The sequence below is a fragment of the Tachyglossus aculeatus genome, chromosome 19, assembly GCF_015852505.1.
Source record: "Tachyglossus aculeatus isolate mTacAcu1 chromosome 19, mTacAcu1.pri, whole genome shotgun sequence".
NCBI classification, from domain to species: domain Eukaryota; kingdom Metazoa; phylum Chordata; class Mammalia; order Monotremata; family Tachyglossidae; genus Tachyglossus; species Tachyglossus aculeatus.
This window is the reverse complement of record NC_052084.1, coordinates 30,537,677-30,557,574: the sequence shown is the minus strand read 5'-3', so window position 1 is coordinate 30,557,574 and position 19,898 is coordinate 30,537,677. Positions and strand designations below refer to the sequence as shown.

The 19,898-nt window shown below is 42.7% G+C and overlaps 1 protein-coding gene across 1 annotated transcript in view; it reads right to left on the bottom strand.

Annotated features, from left to right (window-relative positions):
* Nucleotides 1–4,269: 4,269 nt before the first annotated feature.
* LOC119940984 (cytochrome b5 reductase 4) overlaps nt 4,270–19,898 on the bottom strand; it is a 50,835-nt gene continuing 35,206 nt past the window's right edge. Inside the window, exons 12-16 of the mRNA XM_038761405.1 lie at nt 19,302–19,454; nt 18,352–18,502; nt 12,344–12,430; nt 8,345–8,509; nt 4,270–5,338 (exon numbers count right to left, since the gene is read on the bottom strand). Of these exons, the coding sequence (XP_038617333.1) occupies nt 5,284–5,338; nt 8,345–8,509; nt 12,344–12,430; nt 18,352–18,502; nt 19,302–19,454 (611 nt within the window). The 3' untranslated portion in view covers nt 4,270–5,283. The remainder of the gene's footprint in view (nt 5,339–8,344; nt 8,510–12,343; nt 12,431–18,351; nt 18,503–19,301; nt 19,455–19,898) is intronic.

Sequence of the window (19,898 nt, the reverse complement as noted above, 5' to 3'; positions counted from 1 at the left end):
AAGTAGACATTTCTATGTCGGAACATTTGGACTCTGTGACCAATTAATAACTCAGTTCAGCCACTGTTCTCAAACATGGCTGGAAAATAACTGTGTGCTTTCCAGTGAGCAGAGCAAGGTTGCTTCCTGACCCAGGTGGAACAAAGCAAAAGCATTTCAATGCTCAGCTAAAATTTCCTGCAGTCAAGGCAACACACATTAACTGGGTGTTCCCAGCCTAGGCAGCCTGAACTCATAACCTTGGATTCCATCCTGAAGTGCAGTCCCTGCCCGTTCGATGCATTCATTCATTCTTTCATTTACTGAGCACTTAACTGTGTTCAAAGCACTGTACTAAGCACTTGGGAGAGTACAATATGAAGTCCCTTCCCCAACAATGGACTCTGCCTCTACACCTTGATCTCCTCTCCCTTCATGATCCTTACTTGTAATTCCTTCTTCTCCTCAGCACTATTTTCTTCCCTCCCACAGCTTGCTCTAAAAATTGCTCCCTTGTAGAACATCAGCTCCCTGTGGGCGGGGAGAGCGTCCACCGACTCTATTGCAAGTCCTGCCCAAATGCTCAGTACAGTGCTCTACAAATAATAAGTGCTCAATAAAGATCATTTATTGATTGATTGATTTAAAACAGATTAAACAGCATCGACCGAGTGCCAACTCTGTGCAGAGCACAGTTCCGGACAAGGTGACTCTGGAAACCATCACATAGTCTCCTTCCTCTCCACTGCTAGGCTGTGTCATCCCAAGCCATTAACCATTCCCTCCCACAATTGTGACACAACTTCAGACTACAATGAGACCACATGATTTCACAGCTGCCTTCTAGCAATTAATTAATGGTAGTTACGGAGCACTTAACGCAGGCAGAGCACTGTACTAAACGCTTTGCCATTATCAAGGCCGGACTGGGTAGTAGACTCAGGTCTTCTCAACCTATACCACACAAGCGTGTTCGACAAAGCAACGACAAACGAGGAAGATTCAGAGGCTCTGAGCCACTCGCTCTCTCAGCACAACAGGTAAATGGCATGGCTGTAATTCTTTGGACCAGTTCCTCAAGAGCTCCACTCTACTGATGGCTAGGTTCTAGAACACCATCTCAGGGACATTGGAAGATCATCATCACCAATCGTATTTATTGAGCGCTTACTGTGTTCAGAGCACTGTACTAAGTGCTTGGGAAGTACAAATTGGCAACATATAGAGACAGTCCCTACCCAACAGTGGGCTCGCAGTCTAAAAGGGGGAGACAGAGAACAAAACCAAACATACTAACAAAATAAAATAAATAGAGTAATACTCAGTAAATGAAAGATGATGATGAGAAACCACTCTGGACTCAGCCAAGCACCCAACAGGAGCATTTGGAAAGTTGCTGTGGGCTTCACTCCCACGGAGTGAAAAAGCAGGCTGCCCCCTGCAAACTCCAGTTTCCTGTTTTACAGAGAGTCGGGGCCTCAGGGTTTCTCGGAAGCTGGGTCGGCTGGCCTGACTCAAATAGTACTGGGAATTTAGGGGAAGAGGGGCAGTGGGGTGGTAATGATAATAATAATAATAATAATTATGGTAATAATAATAATGGCATTTATTAAGCGCTTACTATGTGCAAAGCACTGTTCTAAGGTACTTGTTAAGTGCTTACTATGGGCCAAGCACTGTTCTAAGCGCTGGTGTATATACAATTCATTCAGGTTGGATACAAGCCCTGTCCCACATGGGGCTCACACTCTTATCCCCATTTTACAGGTGAGGTAACTGAGGCCCAGAGAAAGTGACTTGCCCAACGTCACGCAGCAGACATGAGGCTGATCAGGTTAGTAACGGTGTCCCCAGCATTCTTGAGGGCTGTCAGGGGCCCATCGGGCTGGCTGAGCTCCAAGCTTGGCCTGGCAATTTGAATCCTAGATAATAATAATAATGGCATTTGTTAAGTGCGTACTATGTGCCAAGCACCGTTCTAAGCACTGGGATAGATACAAAGTAATCAGGTTGTCCCACATGAGGCTTACAGTCTTAATCCTCATTTTAGAGATAACTGAGGCCCAGAGAAGTTAAGAGACTTGCCTAAAGTCTTACAGCTGACTGCGGAGCCGGAATTCAAACCCAAGACCTCTGACTTCTTAGCCCGTGCTCTTTCCACTAAGTCACGCTGTTTCTAGATGACCCACAGCTAGGGTATCTCGGGTTGCCATGGTTGCCAGCAGGCTCATTCGAGCAGGATGGCATAGGAAACTGTATCCAAGGGAACCGAACACCTGGGCTTGAACTGAAGCGTTAGCCCAGCAAAACTTGAGGAAAACAGTGCAGTCAGTTCCCCAGTGACCCAAGCCACGTTAGTGGAGAACTGACTGCACTGTTTTCCTCGAGCTTATGTCTTTCGAGATCTGTGCATTAAGGAAAACTCGCATTGTCACATGCGTCCTATAAACTGTAAGCTTGTTATGGGCAGGGAATGTGTCTGTTATATTGTACCCTCCCAAACGCTTAATACAGTGCTCTGCCACAGTAAGAGCTCAATAAATGATTGACTGACTGACCTCTTGTTCAGCACTCAGCTGCTTCTTCCAACACGGTGTGTATTCAAAGTACACTGTCAGAAGAATGTTCCCTACTTCCCTAACTAGCACCCAGCCAAAACAGGTAATGAACACACCCGTAATGGGAGAGTTGTCTGCCTGTGCATTTACACAGAGGTGTTTTATGCATAAATGTGTGTTTAGGTGTGTGAGAGGGAGAGAGACAGGTCTGTCACCAAGGGCAGAAAAATCAGTTCAGAGAAGATGAAGCAAAAATGCAGAGGTGCAGAGGAGACCGGAGAAATGACTCTAGTTCAGCCACAGATGTACTGAGCTGTACTTTACTCAGTAAACCCACTTGATTTTAAACTCCTCCACTAGACTGTACACTCCTGTGGGCAGGGAATGTGTCTACCGACTCTGTTATATTGTACTCTCCCAAGCTCAAAGTAAAGTGCTCTGTAATTGATCAATTGATGACATTTATTGAGTGCTTACTGTGTGCAGAGCATTGTACTAAGCACTTAGGAGAGTACAATATAACAGAGTTAGGAGAAATGCTCACTGCCCACAAGGAGTTCAAAGCCTAAAAGGAGAGGTTGATTGATTACTGTGGACAGTAAATCAATCAGTGGTATTTATTGAGCACTCACTGTGTTCAGAGCACTGTTTTAAACATTTGGGAGAGCACAACACAACCGAGGTAGTAGGCATGCTCCCTGTCCACGAGGAATTTACAGCTTAGAGGGGAAAATTGATTGATTACTGTTGGCAGGCACTGGACGAAGTGCTTGGTAGAGTGCAAAAAGGTAGACATGATCCCTTATCTGCCCCAGAAGCTCCAAATCTCCCACATGAACCGTGAAGTAAGCACTCAAAAACGATTGAATGAAGTACAGATACACTCACCAGGGTTAACAGGAAGGGACGAAATGGCTTGGCTGTCTTCACAGACGCATTTCCTTCCCTCCTCCACCAGTTGCCGGCTGAGGCAGCCTTAGCAGAGAGGGTGAGGGGAGGATGAGAATTTCTATAATGTCATGAAGGATTGAAAACTGAATTCTAATGAGGGCCAAGCACTAGACTCCATGCCTCTGGGATTGGAGAGCTTGGAGAGCGGAGGGGCGGGGCGGCACAGTTAAACAGGCAATCTCAAGTCAAAACACACTCCTGGAATTGCAGGAAGAAAGTGTCCCTCATTTCCGGAATTAACTTCGCATATTTAGGTTGCCCACAAGCCATGGATGCCAGGGAACTGCAGGTGGTTTCTAGAGCCTGGCCATAATCTGCCGCTGCCCTTGGACCTCACCAAAATCAGAGATGGCACACCCTTGGTTTCGACGAATCTGCTCAAAAACTCATGGTCCTCAATAACCCAGTCAGGATTTGAGCTGAGCCAAATAGGTAAGGGGAATCTATTAAGCCAGTCAATCAGCATGTCTCCTGGGAGGCTAATTTCTTTCCTGTGTGTCTTTCTAATCAGATATTTAAAGACTTTTGTGCAAATAACATTCCTCACGAGTGGAAACAAAGTCTCTCAGGAAAAAACAGGGAAGCACTATAGGGAGTTTTATCCAGTGTTAGTTAAGATTGCAACCAGTAAATGAGTCAACTTTCATGCTCGATAGGCATAAAATATTAATTGCTGACAGATCCTGATGAGGCAGGAAGCTGGACTGGCTTAGGAAAGAAGATGAAAAAGAGGAATGAGAAAGGAGGGGGACAAAGTAGAAAAAAGAGATGCCAAAAACACTAAAATTGCATTCTTTTTAATATTTAGAGGCTTTTTTCCATCTTTGAAGCAAAAAAAATGGTGAAAATCCATATCCATAGTCTCTAAAGTTCAACTTTAGAGGGTCTTGGTTTATTCGCCTAAGAGTTGCAAAAGGCCTCGGTGATATCTGGGACCATTTGAGAAGCATGTTCTTTGAATGTGAGCCCAGTGCGGCAATGGTGTGTTAACACAGTGCTTGCAACCCAGTGGAAATTCTGGACACAAATTCAGCTTCACGAACACATACCTGCTTTCAAACCTTCGCCTGACTCAAGCTCGACGCTCTCGCCATCCTCCCGGCAGGGTTCTGACTTGACTGCCACACGGCCTCCTAACCCTGTCTCTCTCAGGAAAACAACAGTTCCCAAACCCCAAATAATGACTCTCAGATCTTGGAGAAATACACCCTCGGGGTTGAACATTCACTGACTGCTTCATCTTTTAAAAAGCACTAATTTACCATTTTATTCTACTACGAATTGATATTATGTACAAGAACTTGTTTCAATCACTTAAAAACTCAGAACATTCCGTGTTTCAATAGCAATTACAAGAACATTAACGATCATTTCCTGAGGTAACTGTGCAATGTATAATTTAACCTGTATTGCTAATAAGACATTTTACAGTAACGAAGAGGTAATAAAAGGGTTCATTTACTACACAACGGGTTGTAAAATACTAGCAAAGGGTTCTAATTGTATAACTGTGAGACAGTAATTTTAAATAGGGAGGAATAAACAATGATATCTAAAACAGTTCATTTGTTTACAAGATTAATTCATCCCTCTGATAAAAGCTATGAAATGATGCAAGGTGTAACACAGTATTAAATTATTTTACTCCAGTGAAAGGTGCATGTCATTGAAGAAAGAAATGACTGGACTGAGTAAAGACACGGTGTTCATACAAAAAAAGTTTTCCTTAAAAAAGTTTCAACAATCATGAATGTAGATAAATCAATTTGATTGGATTGGTGGTGGTCTTTTTGTTTTATGCGGTAAAACTATGAAGCTCTTCTTCGGAATAATTAAGATCCTGTAGCAACCTAAAACAGAAAAACAAAGCGCAAATTTTTAGTGGAGATAATAACAGGGCAGAAGCTGAGAAACGGGAAGAGCTGACCAGGGATAATTACATCATTGCTCCAAGCCAGCCCTAATGGATTCAGTCTCGGTGGGTACTTAGGCAACCCAGTGCAAATACATTTAGAAAACCATTCACATTTGTCCTGGAGGAAAATAACGGCTTCACAAATGATTGAACCTGGCATATCACATAATTTATCTACTTCTCATTCAATAACAGTTTTGGGCTTGAGTATTTTCCGGGTATGAGGGATGCAAGGCATTACTAAAGCCAAGTGGAAAAACTGTCCCTATATTGCCCACATGCTTCACAGTGTCTTAATATTTAATTTCCGAACGGTCCTCTTAGCAAGACAGAAAGGCCAGCTGATGTTTTTGTTGCTTTATTTCGTCTTCACATTAACCATCTAAATACGAACAACTTGAAAACACTTCAGTGCAACATTTTTAATGCTAAAACACCAAAATGATACACCATTTCATAAAGCAGAAAGCTTGGCTAAGTAAGTAAGGGGAATAGCGGCACTGCCTCCCTGCTTATGTAAAGAAGCTAGGCAAGGAGAGCACACCCCTACAAAGCAAGATCTTTTGACCAACAGGAGTAAAACCCAGGTTGAAATCTGACAGAAACCATCGTGTATGCACTGACTCTCAAATAGATTGTTCTCACAATAAAAGAAAGTCACTCCAACCCATTGGCTTTCAAACACTCTTTTTATAGTATTTATTAAATGCTTACTATGTGTCAGGCACTGTTCTGAGCCTTGGAATAGATACAAGCTAATCAGGTTGGACACAGTCCATGTCCCACATGTTGGCTCACAGTCGTAATCCCCATTTTACAGATGAGGTAACTGAAGCACTGAAAAGTTACTTGCCCAAAGTCACACAGCAGACAAGTGGCGGGGCCAGGATTAGAACCCAGGCCCCTCTGACTCCAGGCCTGTTCTCTATCATCTGGGCAACACCGCTTCTCACGTTATAGTACTGACTTTATGAGCTGGCTAAGGTTACTCAGTTGACCTAAAGCAGACACATTCCCTGTCCACAATGAGCTTCCAGTCTAGAGGGGGAGACAGGCATTGATATAAGTTGTAGATATGATCGTAAGTGCTGTGGGGTTGGGGGGGGGGATGAGTACAGGGATCAAGTAAGGGTGATGCAGGGTGGAAGAAAAGGAAAGGAGGGCTTAGGGAATGCCTCTTGAAGGAAATGTGCCTTTAATAAGGTTTTCAAGCGGGCGAGAGCAGTTGTCTGCGGGACATGAAGAGGGAGGCCGTGCCAAGCCAGAGGCAGGACGTGGGCGAGAGGTCGGTGGCGAGATAAAAAGAAATAGAAGTACAGTGAGTGGGATGGCATTAGAGGAGCAAAGCAGGCGGGTTGGGTTGTAGTAGAAGAGTAGTGAGGTGAGGTAGGAGGGGCAAGGTGATTGAGTGCTTTGGGGGCGATGGTAAGGAGTTTGATTCTATCTCAGCCCTAAGTGCGGTGCAAGACACATACTAAGCACTTACCAAATACCATTAAAAATACTATTTCTAATAACAACAATAATACTGGGGGTAGTTGGCAAGGACTGGGGTAGGTACAAGAAGATCAGGTCAGTACAAGACCCACTCAGGGTTACACAGTCTAAGGAGGCATTTTATCCTCATTTTGCCTTATGTGGCAAGTTGACTCAGCTTGAGGGCAAGGATTGAATCTTACTTCCACTGAAGGTTTTCCACAGGGCACTGGCACACTGCAGAGGCTTCAACAATACTTCTCAATGACAGTCATCTTGGCTCTAAGATCCCAATTTTAGAAACTAAGAGCGCACATTGAGTTGGAAAACCTACGTATTCCTGACCCAGCTGAATCAAATCCGAAGAAACCCCACTAGTGGTTAAACCAGAGGGCCAAGAACTTGCTAGTCAGAGAAGCCCATTTTCAGGGATAGGTATATTTCTAAATTCCTGTCTGTATCATTCCTTCGCCCATTTTCAATCTTAGCTTGACCCGCTGAAATCCTTGCTTCTAGCAAGGGACTCAGAGGTATGAAAGATTGAAGTGAGAATTTTGCTGAAAATCTCTAAATTCTTAGAAGCTATTGAATGAAATTAAAATAAATGGGAAATTGAACTTGGAGAAAAACTGTTATAGGAAAAAAAGGTCTTCCCACTTACTGGCTTCAATCTTTTATGCTCTTTGAAATGGGAAATAGATCACCTAAATGGAAATTACTCACAAAATGTTGCACATGAGAACAACATGTATCAGTGCTACTTGGTAACAACTCTAGCAAAGGTGTAGTGGGAAAAAAGACTGAAATGGAAAATGTGGCTTTGCCTTTACCTGGTAAGTTCCTTTAGCCAACTTTTCCCTTTCTCCTAACAACTTACTAAGTGTTGGCTGCAATTTATTCCATAGGGGCCGGCTGAAATGGGCTGTCAGAATCCCTCCCCTTCCTGCTGAAGTGGCTTAAACTTTACCCCAGGGTTGTCGATTTGGTGCTGACTTTGGAAGAACCTACAGAGAGAAATGGGGGCATAGGGGACAAGAGACAAGGGTCTTATCCCCCCAGCTGACCAACCTCAGGACTGAATGCACACATCTCTATCCAATTTTTTTTTCTCCTCTTATTCCTTCAGACCTTCCATTCACAATAACTGACAAGTTGCCTACTACAAATTTAGTGTGGTATTATATTTGTAAGTGGTATTACACTCAAGAGGAACATTAAACGGTAGGAAGCACCATAATAATCTTTGAGCATTATCGTTGCCTAGCGAGGTTAAATTTTACAGAAATAAAGTGGATCAGATTTCTTACTTGCTTGATGTAACATTCCCTGTTGCTTCCCTGCACCACAACCAATTCCTTATGAGGGCAAGACCACAGAGGAACACAAAGGATGACCTCTGACTCCAAAGCATCTCACACAGGCTTTTCCTCCTGAAACCCAACCACATTTCTAACCTTTAACTCACCTCATTCCTAGTTCCGTGAAAGGGGCCGGGCCGCAGATGCAGATGAGAACGTTAGACCCGTCTTGGCTTCTTTTAACACCGTCAGACAGGAGAGTTAAGGACATCCTCCCCCGTCGGCCTGACCATCCGGAGTGGGGTTCTGAGAGAATAAACTCCACTTCAAACCTGGAAAAAGTCACAGATAAAATAGTGGTTTCTCCTGGAACTGGGGATTTCTTTCAGGCAGACAAGGAAGTGGCTAGAGCTGGCATGGGCTAAACAGATTCTATGAGGCTCTTTTCACTCTTGGAGGATGAGAATTTCAGGACAGAGACCAGAATCCTTGCTCCGGCTCTGCGGGGCTAATCAGGAGAGGGACAGCGCTCATGAACAGAAAGCCTTGGAGATGAAGGGGCAGATGAGAATACAAGACACGTTCGGAGATTAGCAAGTGCATTCGTGCGACAAAGGGCAAGTTACACACACAGGTGGTTTGGAAAATCATTGTCTGTCAGCTATGACTTTTCAGCCACACCCGCACGTGTGGTTAAGATCCTGCTACCTGTAGCATCAACACCTCTGTACATACACATCTCCATATACTTCAATTTGAGAACTCAAACTGACGGGGCATTAACTTATGGGGAGCTTAGGCGAGGACTAATGGATTGTACTGTACTCTCCCAAGTGCTTAGTACAGTACGCTGCACATAGCAGGCACTCAATAAATACCGTTGATTGACTGATTAAACCCCAGTACTGCTTTTGGTCCCACTGTTCTGAGAACCAGGAGAACTGGATTCTCGTCTGGTTCTACCTGTAGTCTGCTAATGAGGACGAAGACCACACAAGCTCTTTGCCATGTGCTACACCTCTGCCCACTTTTTACTCGCTTGTTGCATTCTTCCCCAGGGGAACATGGCTGGCAGGGATGAGAGAGAGGTAATGGCACTGGGCAAGCCACTAGCCCTATAATCAATTCCTCTGTGCAGATTCTGGGTCCTGAGGTTTGTTCATCATTCTGGACAGAAGACTCCGTCATCGCTACGTCAGACACTATTAGAAAGCCATCTCCAAAGGAATCTGGGAGGTGGGGGCCAGTGGGCATGTTTTCTTTAATCAATTTTTGTACACCACTGTGGAAAGCAGGGGTATGTGAATGAAGGTTAATACAGCGCTCTGTACACACTGTAAGCACTCAATAAATACCACTGCAAAGGCCTTATTTTCTAACCCTTCAAAATTAAACTTTAGAATCTCCTAAAAGGACCACTTGCCAGAGTGGTAGCTCATCTGCAGAGTTCAGGGGCTAATTAAAATTAAAAGCAGAAAAGCAATAATAGCTCCAAATTAACACCTGGTACTGCACTGGGTAGGGAGGACACAACTGGTGCCATACTATCTCTATGCAGAGAAACCCTGATAATGTCAAAAATAATCACCCAATTAATGTCTACATAGCCTTCCTGGCCGTATTTTCCAGCATTAAAATATAGCTTTGCTGAAATGGCAAGGATGTATGCCTTAATGTCTCAGTTCCCAGCAACAGGTGTCCATTCACTATTTTCCATTGCCTAATATCAGATGCCAACTTTTTTTTCCCCGAGGAAAAATGGTTCAGTAGCTGTCAATAAGCCAGGTTGCTGGCCTGGGTTCCTGTGGGGAATAGGACTTCAAAATAGGGATGAGACCAAAATCCAATACACTGCAGACTAACGAAGGATTCCACAGCTTTCACAAAGCCACCTACCCACCCTCACATAATAATCTGCCCAATCGCTACTGCCCCAACACTCCACCCGTAGGCCTATCATCTCCCCATCGATTCTTTCACTCCCCAGTCCTTGCACCTCCTCCCACATCTGCCAGCTCCTCTGGTTTTCTCACTCCTCCTCTCCTCTTCTTTCTGTCTCCTTTCTTCCCTTTATTGTCCCTTTCTGTGCCATCCTCCCTTTCTGAGTACCTGGCTCTCTTACATTGCCCTCCTCTGCCCACCTCACCCCTGGTCCGTTTTGGTCCCTTCTTCTTTGGTTTAATTCTTCCCCCGCTCCTGGATGTTTTTTCTCCTGCCATCCTTTGCTTTTCCTCTTTTCTGCCCTCCTTTCCTCCTGGGAAACACTGAAATAACAGCATGCTCTTAACAAAAATGCTAAAAACCACAAAATCCATATCCAGCAGGGTATTCTGTTTTTTCGGAGATATACAGCAGCTTGGAATTTCAGAAAGCCTGAGAAAGACTTGTTAAAAGGCTCTCAGGTTGCTGTAGACTGGGATTCATGAAATGCAACAAAAATGACTAAAGTATGGATATATACTGCCTATGTAGAAAGCCTCTTTTATTTGGAATGGAGACAAAAAAATTCAAATTTCACATGGTTCCACAAATTATATCCTAGCTGCATAACAAGGAGGAATTTAATAATAAAAAAACTATTTCCCACCTCCAGAGATGAGATTAATAGCCAGAAGAGAAACAGACCCAGGGAAGAATTTCTGGGTAAAGGAACAGAAATCACTGGAACTGGACAGAGGGAGATTTTCCTGATGCAACCTACTTTATGCTCACCGATTCTTCCAAACAAACCTTCTAACCAGTCCTTGCTCTTGATTCTCAATTCTCTGATCCATCGCTCACACTTTCCCAAGCTTGGAAGGTACTTCTTCCTTAGCTTTACCAAACCCTAATCCACTCTTTCTTCAAAGCCCTTCTAAAATGTCACCTTCTCCTGGAGGCCTTCCCCAGTTTATCTCACCATCACATTGCTGATCGTGCCACTGCTCGGCATTTGTTACTGACAAACTTATTCTCTTGGATTTCATTATTACAACTACTCTGACATCGTCATCAATTTATTTATGACGATTTGGCTTCCCTATTAGATGCAAGTGCCTTGAAGACAGGAATCACATATACTCCTCCTCTATGTTCCCCAGGTATCTCCTCGGGAGCTCTGCCCATGAGAGGTTTTCCATCAATACCGCTGCTGTTGATGTTTAATTCATATTAATGTCTGCTTCCTATTCTAGATTTTAAGCTCCTCATTGGTAGGAAATGTTTCTGCTAATTCTGTGTACTGTATTTTACCAAGTGTTTAGTACAGATGACCACTGCTGTTGTTGATGTTTTATTCATATTAATGTCTGTTTCCCACTCTAGACTTTAAGCTCGTTATGGGCAGGAATCGTGTCTGCTAATTCTGTTGTATTGTACTCTTCCAAGTGTTTTAGTACAGCACTCTGCACGTAGTAAGTGCTCAATAAATATGACTGATTGATGATGGAGATGCGGAAGCACCTTCTGCTGTTGAACCAGGGGGAACTAATGAAAAGTAGTGGAAATATTAGCCTATCGAAGCTGTTCAGAGACCCCACCAAATAAATCCAAATACATGAGGCAGAAGACAAGACTACGGGAACTGTGTGCGAATCATGGATGCTTTGGGGGGCTGTTTGTTATTAGAACAATTATCCCCTCAGCAGCAGACAACCTGTCACTTTGTATCTGCCAAGTCACCTGCAATGCCTCCATTTTTCAAACTTTGGGGAAGACTCTCCCACTCCACACTCTCTTAGCTAATGCAAAAATCACAGATAGCTTGCTTAAAGTAGACTCTCCCACAACCCCAAACTTTTGAAACTAGAGGTGAAAGCTCAATGCCTAAGTGCCATAAATATAACTTTTAGGTTTTTGGTATGGAGCCTATCAAATGATGGCTTATGTCTTCATCAGTGATAATTTCATGTTGGATTCCCTACATATACATACAAGTCAAAACCAAAGTTGGGGGAGGTAATAAACATATTCATGTGGCACTATGCAAAAGTAGACTGCTACTAAAACACTGAATATCCTGACCTTTCATTTTAGGGGGAAAGGAAGCTTTTTTTTTTTTCCTTTTAGAAGATTACCTGAAATGTTTTAATTTCTGTTCAAAAGCTTTGTTGTAAAAATCAAGTCTTTCATTACATAGACTCAGAAAACAAAAAAAACAAAAACAAAAACTACCACTAGCTGAATACCTTTGATCGTTGAGTGCTAATTGCTCCAACTGGCTTCTCCAAAGTATATCTTCTTCTGTTTTGTTGAAGAACAGTAGCTTCACTTTCCTAAAAATAATCATATTTGACTCAAGTTAAACGAAGGCCAGTGTCTATGCAGTTTTTAAACTATGCATGAATGTGACCAGTTCAAATAGAAATTCAGGAAAAGTTTGCTATGTATTTTTGGTGTCCAGAAAAGAACCAGAGAAAAGTGATATGCAGGACACTAGTAAGGAAAGAAGCAGACACTCATGAGGAAGAATCATACATGTGCTAATGGGAATGAATTTGGAAGGGGAATGAACTTGGAGGTTTCACAGTTTGTACTAAGTACAGGAAAGTGATCCTGTACTGAATGGGGAAGGTTAGAGGTGGGTCACTGGATAGTTATGTGTCATTCCTACAATATGACGATTTTAGTGGAGGTGATACTGATTATACTCAAGACATTTAGAAACTCTACATGATCAAATGCATTTTGAAAGGATTCTTTGGTTTTAACAGACACTGTGAGAAACAAAACACCATAGGTGAAAGTCAGATATATTAGTGTTATTGGCTGACAGATTATCCCCATGAGATGCAGAATGTGTTTTGTGACCTTGGGTGAGTCACTTAACCTCTTTGGGCCTGTTTCCTCATCTGTGAAATGTGAATTAGATTGTTAGACCAGTGTGGAATTATGTTCAAACTGTTCCATATCCTTAGTAAGTCGTAACCTATTATGAAGAGGCATATACATGCCACCAGAATGACATATTTTCAGGAACTTTTCATGTCCAGAATGTTTAGTGCGGAAAGTCTGTTAAATGGTTAGAATGAGGAGAGTATGATTATTGGCACAAAACTCTTCCCACTACAATAACAATTCACTTGACATCTATTCGGATTGATTTGGTGGGGAAGGTCCAGTTTAAAGTAATTTACTACTGAGCGGAAGGCAGCAACGGTAAACCACTTCTGTATTTTTACTAAGAAAACTCTATGGATGCACTACCAGAACGACTGCAGATGGAGAGCAGGGCCTTTTGGGAGAGATGTGTCCGTGGTGTCGTTATAGGTCAGAAATGACTCGATGGCATAAAACAATACCATTAAGCCCAGGGCAATGCGGGGAAACAAAGATCATAAAAGAGGGGACCCCAGAATGGAAGCAAACGTGCCAGAGAAGATGGCATCCCTCCATGCTCAGCAACCCATCCACTAGAGGAAGCCCAAGTGAGAGGCTTCCTTTTTTTCTGAAGCAGCAATTGGATCCTAGCAACCATTTCAGGAACAGGTGGCCTACTATATTCATTCATTCATTCAATCGTATTTATTGAGCACTTACTGTGTGCAGAGCACTGTACTAAACGCTTAGGAAGTACAAGTCGGCAACATATAGAGATGGTCCCTACCCAACAACGGGCTCACAGTCTAGAAGGGGGAAACAGACAACACCCACAAAACACGTACACAGGTGAAATCAAAATACTATATCAAATTAAACATGGCTTGCAGAGCTACTATTCCTGGCTGGGGCTTGCGAGTGGCTGGCCATGAATTATTGAATGAACCTTACGATCCAAATACCGAATAACAGCTAACAGTCAAAATGCTAATGACAGCCAATATCATCGGCCACAGCAGGCGTGAAAGGAGGCCAGACACTAAAACATACCAACAAATTGTTAACCCGATCAGGCAAACGGCTGTGACAATCCTACCAAAGGAAGCCATACTACAAGTAAAAGGTGCACTGTCCCTACTAATTAGGCAACTGGAAATTAAAATGTATACAGTGAAATGTTTAGCATTTATAGAAAACCTAGCTTTTATCAAGAGTAAGAGAAATCCAGCTGTTTGTATGGTAACCTTTAAAAAAAAATCTTTAAAAATATCCATGGGTTTTGAATAAGCGGCAAAGGTTTTAAACTCTATATTCAAGTCCCCCTTAGGAGCACCAGGACAGACAAGCCCTTTCCATTTTATATTGAAATGACGGTGTTTGAAATTTTGTCAAAAAGATATCCTGGAATGAATCGAGCTCTGTCTCGCCCTACAATTTCAGTCTGATTACTGCAACTTAAGCAGAAAACGTGCTGAAGAAAAAGGCAGAAATTTTCAACGCTACAATTTTTTGGTGGCAACCTAGCCCCAAACACCATGCATTGAATGGACTAGAACAGAGACAAATGAAAGCCATTAAGAATGAAGATGGGGAATTGAGAATAACAAATCTAGAATTCAATTTCACAAGAAATGTCTTTTATCATTAGTGAAACCAGGCAATCACCCCATTCAGAATGCTGCCATCATTTCTTCCTGATAAAAATGTAAATTCAGAAACAGGTGAATTTAGAAAAGCCTGTGTGCAAAGTGTCTACCGAAGCGTTTGAGAGAAAAACAAATTGCCCCTCTGCATCCATAAATCTGCACATCAATACGCCAGACTAGGCTTAGGGCCACATATCACCCTTCTCCACAGCCAAAATTCAGTTCCCAGTCACAGGATGGATGGAGCTGCAAACACCTGGAGTGATCATCGAGGATGAAAAACTACCTGACAAAGAAGCCAAGCCAAACACAAAAGAAATGTAGTTATGATGCTTTTGCTGAGCCTTTCCTAGAACGCTCTTTGTAAGGTTATTAGTATAGACCAGGACAGTGGATGGAGAGAGGAGCTCACATGGTGCTTTGCAGTGCCTGGGGATTTCAATTATCCTTGTTACCCCAACCATCATGGCCATCAGCAGGCTTCTACTACCCACGGCAGGGTCTGATGCACTGAAGTGGGGGGCTGAGGTACTCCACGGAGATTTAATTGCAGTTGCCAATAAAAGAACTGAAGAGGTGGAAAACACCCTCAACATAATGCTAATTTTGGGTTTTCTAATCCCGTCATTAAGTTTCTCCATCTTCCCGACTACTGGTCAAGGAAATTATTCTACAGTTCTTAATAATTGTTGCTATTCATCAAGACTGACCTAATAATAATAATAGCTGTGGCATCTGTTAAGCACTTTCTGTGTGCCGGGCACTCTATAAAGTGCCAGAATAGATACAAGTTAATTAGGTTAGACACAGTCCCCGTCCCACATAGGGCTCCCGGTCTCAACCTCCATTTTACGGATGAGGTAACTGAGGCACAGAGAAGTAAAGTGACTTGCCCAAGGTCACAAAGTAGGCAAGTGGCAGAGCCGGGATTGGAATTTAGGTCCTTCCGACTCCCAGGACTGTACTCTGTCTACTAGACTACGCTGCTTAGTATCCACAAGCTGAAACTGCTTGAAGTCTATTACATTTGGAGAGGGTTTACTTGAGGGAAATATTCACCAGGATCCAAATCTCCTCAGAGCAAAGCAACTCACCCGTGGCCCTCCCTCCCAGAAAAATTTAAGGGGACCCACCCCCTCCGGCAGACCAATTCGTGGCAGTATGTGCCACTAATCTGACCTCAGAGTCTGGAAGTGCAGCAGAACTAAGGGCTAGATAGTTAAGGAGTGCTTTATTTTATGAAACCATTACTGATTTTATTTCTGCTTTGTTTATTTCATCACCTAAGGAGCACGAGATCCAATAACACTGCTCAAGTCAAATAAGACAGAGTCAATGTACTCTGGCACATCTTCGTGTGGGGAAATAAATTGGTAAAGTTTACCCATGCACATGAATGACTCAGTGCTGGATACTTGGGATCCTGCTGTGACTGAAACATTGTTTCCTATCACTTCCCAGGCACTGACTGGCTCAACGCTGGGTCCAAGGAAGAATGTGGATTAAAATCTCCTCTGGGTTCCATTTCGGTGACGCCATAGCTTCATCACAAGCCCCACATCATCCCAAAAGGAGGCAGCCCTCAGCATATTCAGGGCCAATTAATCTCCCTAAGGATGTAAGGACATTGCCACCTTTGGTTCTCGTCCCCAGAATGCTCTCTACATTTTCTTCCTAGTTGTAATAATGATAACTGTGATATTTGTTGCATTTATTATGTACTAAGAACTGCGGTAGACACAATACAATCAAATCAGCCATGGTCCCTGTCCCACTTGGGGCTCAGGGTCTAAGGGAGAGGGGAGAATAGGTATTTATTCCCCAATTTTTAAATAAGGAAACTGAGGTACAGACAAGATAAGTAATTTGCCACATTGTCACAGCAGGGATTAAGACGGGGATTAAGACTGTGAGCCCTGTGTGAGACAGGGACTGTGTCCAACCTGACTAGCTTGAATCTATCCCAGTGATTAGTACAGTGCCTGGCACATAATAAAATACCATTACAAAACAAAAAAAACACATACCACTATAAAGCATCTGATATGTACCCCACCCTCTTGGGTACATGTCCTTACACTCTGCCAAATTATGGTATCTGTTAAGCATGTGGGTCGAACACTGTTCTAAACACTGGGGCAGATTCAATTTAATTAGGTTGGACACAATCCCTGTTCTGCATGGGGTCCACAAACTAAGTCGGAGGGAAGACAGGGAGAATTTTACTGGCGGGGCCGTGACTTCATTCATTCATTCCAACATATTTATTGAGTGCTTACTGTGTACAAAGCACCGAACTTAACGCTTGGGAGAGTATAATACAACAACAAACAGATATATTCCCTGCCCACAGTGAGCTCACAGTCTGGAGGACAAGTTCACAGTCTTCCAACTTTATTGTATTTTCCCAAGCACTTAGAATGGTGCTCTGCACACTGTAAGCACTCAATAAATACCACTGAATGACTGATTAGTCTCCTCCTCTCCCGGCTCACCTCAGGTTCCACCTCCAGTCACTAGCACAATTCTCTACCTGCTCCTGGGATCACTGAGCCGCCAAGTAAATTCTGCGTTAAGTTCGGGGCCCAGGGATTCTGGGCCATCTCCTCTACCACAAGCTCTGCCCAGAAACTGGGCACAAAAATCTGCCAGGACCTCTCCTTCAAGGTAGTCTGACCCTGAACAATCAATCAATTGTTCAACAGCACTGAGTGACTATTTTGTGCAGAATACTGTGCTAGTTTGGAAGATAATAAAGTTGGCAGGACTCCTGCCTTCTAGACTGTGAGCCCACTGTTGGGTAGGGACCGTTTCTATATGTTGCCAACTTGTACTTCCCAAGCGCTTAGTACTGTGCTCTCCACACAGTAAGCGCTCAATAAATACAATTGATTGATTAAGAGCTGGTGAACTAAATATTATGCACCCAGTATCACCGCATCCTACCCGTCAATATTATCACCACATTGACTTTGCAGTGTTAACCTGCTCTGTACCTGCCACAGTTTCTTTCTTCAATTTCAGAAATCCAGGATTTCTAAATTTTACCTCACAGAAAGCTACCTCCTTGTCAGTGTCTTGAAATCGGTGAATAACAATTAAAAAACTCAGGTGAGAAAAGGATATCCTCCCTGCTGGCAATTCCTCCCTCTTCATGAGAACAGGAAAAGAAAGTTCTCAACTCAGAAGCGGGCCTTCACGGAGGGGTTTAGAGGCACTTTATTTTGAACAGGGTAGTCGTTTTTACAAAAATAACACTGCTGAGGGAATTTCTACTGGGACTGAAAATTGCCCACTGAAGTGGTGCTTGTTAAAATTGCAGTCAGCAGGGAGGTCATTTTTAGATCACTTTATTCTCACCTGTTCATCTCCCCCAGAGGGCTTATAGTTTTCAGGCCATTGCCAAAGAGCATTGAAGGAGATGCAAGACAAAAAGAGAAGGAAGACCACGTAGAGGAGAGGAGACCCTTCTATCCAACACCAACCCTGTTTTTCAGAATACAATCAGGAAGCAGCATGGTCTAGTGGATAAAGCATTGGCCCAGGAGTCAGAAGGACCTGGGTTCTAATCCAAATCACGGTTTCAGGGGTTTTGGGAGGCAATACTGCACTACCATTATTACCATGGAATTTACATATAGACTTTCTGCTGGAAAACTCAAAGCATTTTCACATACATCATTAATCTGCACAAAATAAAATTTGACGCTTTTGGATGATACTCTACGTACCTGAGACTGGTAATTTTAGTCAAAGCGTAATTTAGTAGTTTAACCATCGGGGTGAAGCCTGTTCCAGCTGCCAATAAAAAGAGATCTTCTATTGCTTGAAGCTGAGACTTTTTAAAATTGCCTTCGGGACTGCTCACAGAAACATAATCTCCTAAACAATGAAATTAAACACATCAGAAAACCCTAAAAGTGAAAAAAATGAAAAAAAGTCTTAATGATTCCTCCCACACTCCTCTCATCCAGATTTTTTTCACAAGATACTTTCAGTACAAAAAGAGTAACACTGCTAGCCTAGATTATCAAAATAATGGGGGACAGAAGTAATTTAGATAACTGAAATTCTCACAAGACCCAAAAATGTCATTTTAATCAGTAGTTTCAATAATATGTATAGATACAGATCTATAAATTATAAACTGCAAATGATTTATTTACATTTATGTCTGTCTCCCCCTCTAGAGCCTGAGCTCTTTGTGAGCAGGGATCATGTCTACCAATTCTGCTTAGTACAGTGCTCTGCACACTGCAAACTTTCAAATAGAGACCTTCCTGAAAGCTGGACCAGGGTTTCTTCCTTTATTAGACCCTAGAAGGCTCCACCATCCCTAGTGTGGAAATTGGAAACTGCTGCCATTTGATTCAATCCCACCACTTGTCATCTTTAATAAACTGAAATGTCTTTCATTTTCAATACCACATTACGTGTCTTTAATTTTCAATTTTCAAGCTTCAGGGGTTCAGAAAAAGGCCTGGAACTTTGGCTAAATCTGTAGTGCTTATAGTGGCTTGCAGGAGCGGTAGGGGTGGAGACAAAATAAAACGAAAAAGAGAAAATGAATGAACTGAACTGTAGGGGATAACCAAAACCAAAATTCCAGACCAATGCCAAGGAAATAAATTACAAAGGGCAACTGCTACATAAAGCCCTTAGGCAACTAGCAAATGCTTACCAAGTTGAAGACGATCAAATTGTGGTGTGAAAAGTCCATTGGGATAGATTTTAATAATAAAATATATGTATTTGTTATAAGGATGATAGGGATCCGGGAAGTCTGATGGCAAGGAACCTGACACAGGTGTATACGGCTTCACTATTTCTGTCCCTGAAATCAGCAAAAACCAAAGAAACTTCAGCTCTAAAAATTGAAAACGAAGAAAACTTTCCTAAGCCTGGCTAATTTCACAAATTACACAAATGGATGCCAGAGTACATGTAATTATTCCCATGGTAAAGCACATATGTGGATATGTTAGCCAAGTCACCAGGTGGATCAGGCCAGGCCTTACCCACCACCTAGATGCTTTTTTGGAATAATCTGGGAAGGCCTGACCTTTGGACCATAAAATGGAAAGCTCCATTATCTGGGGGGGGTGGGGTGTGTGTGTCTGTGTGTACTTTCTTGGTACAGTTCTTCAAGTGCCTAGTATATACTAAAGGCTCACTGAATGCAGTTACTGATATTTTACAGGTCAAATCTTGAAATTTCCTTACAAATCAATACATTGCCAGATCCCTCCCCTTTACAAATGCTATTTACAAAAAGAAC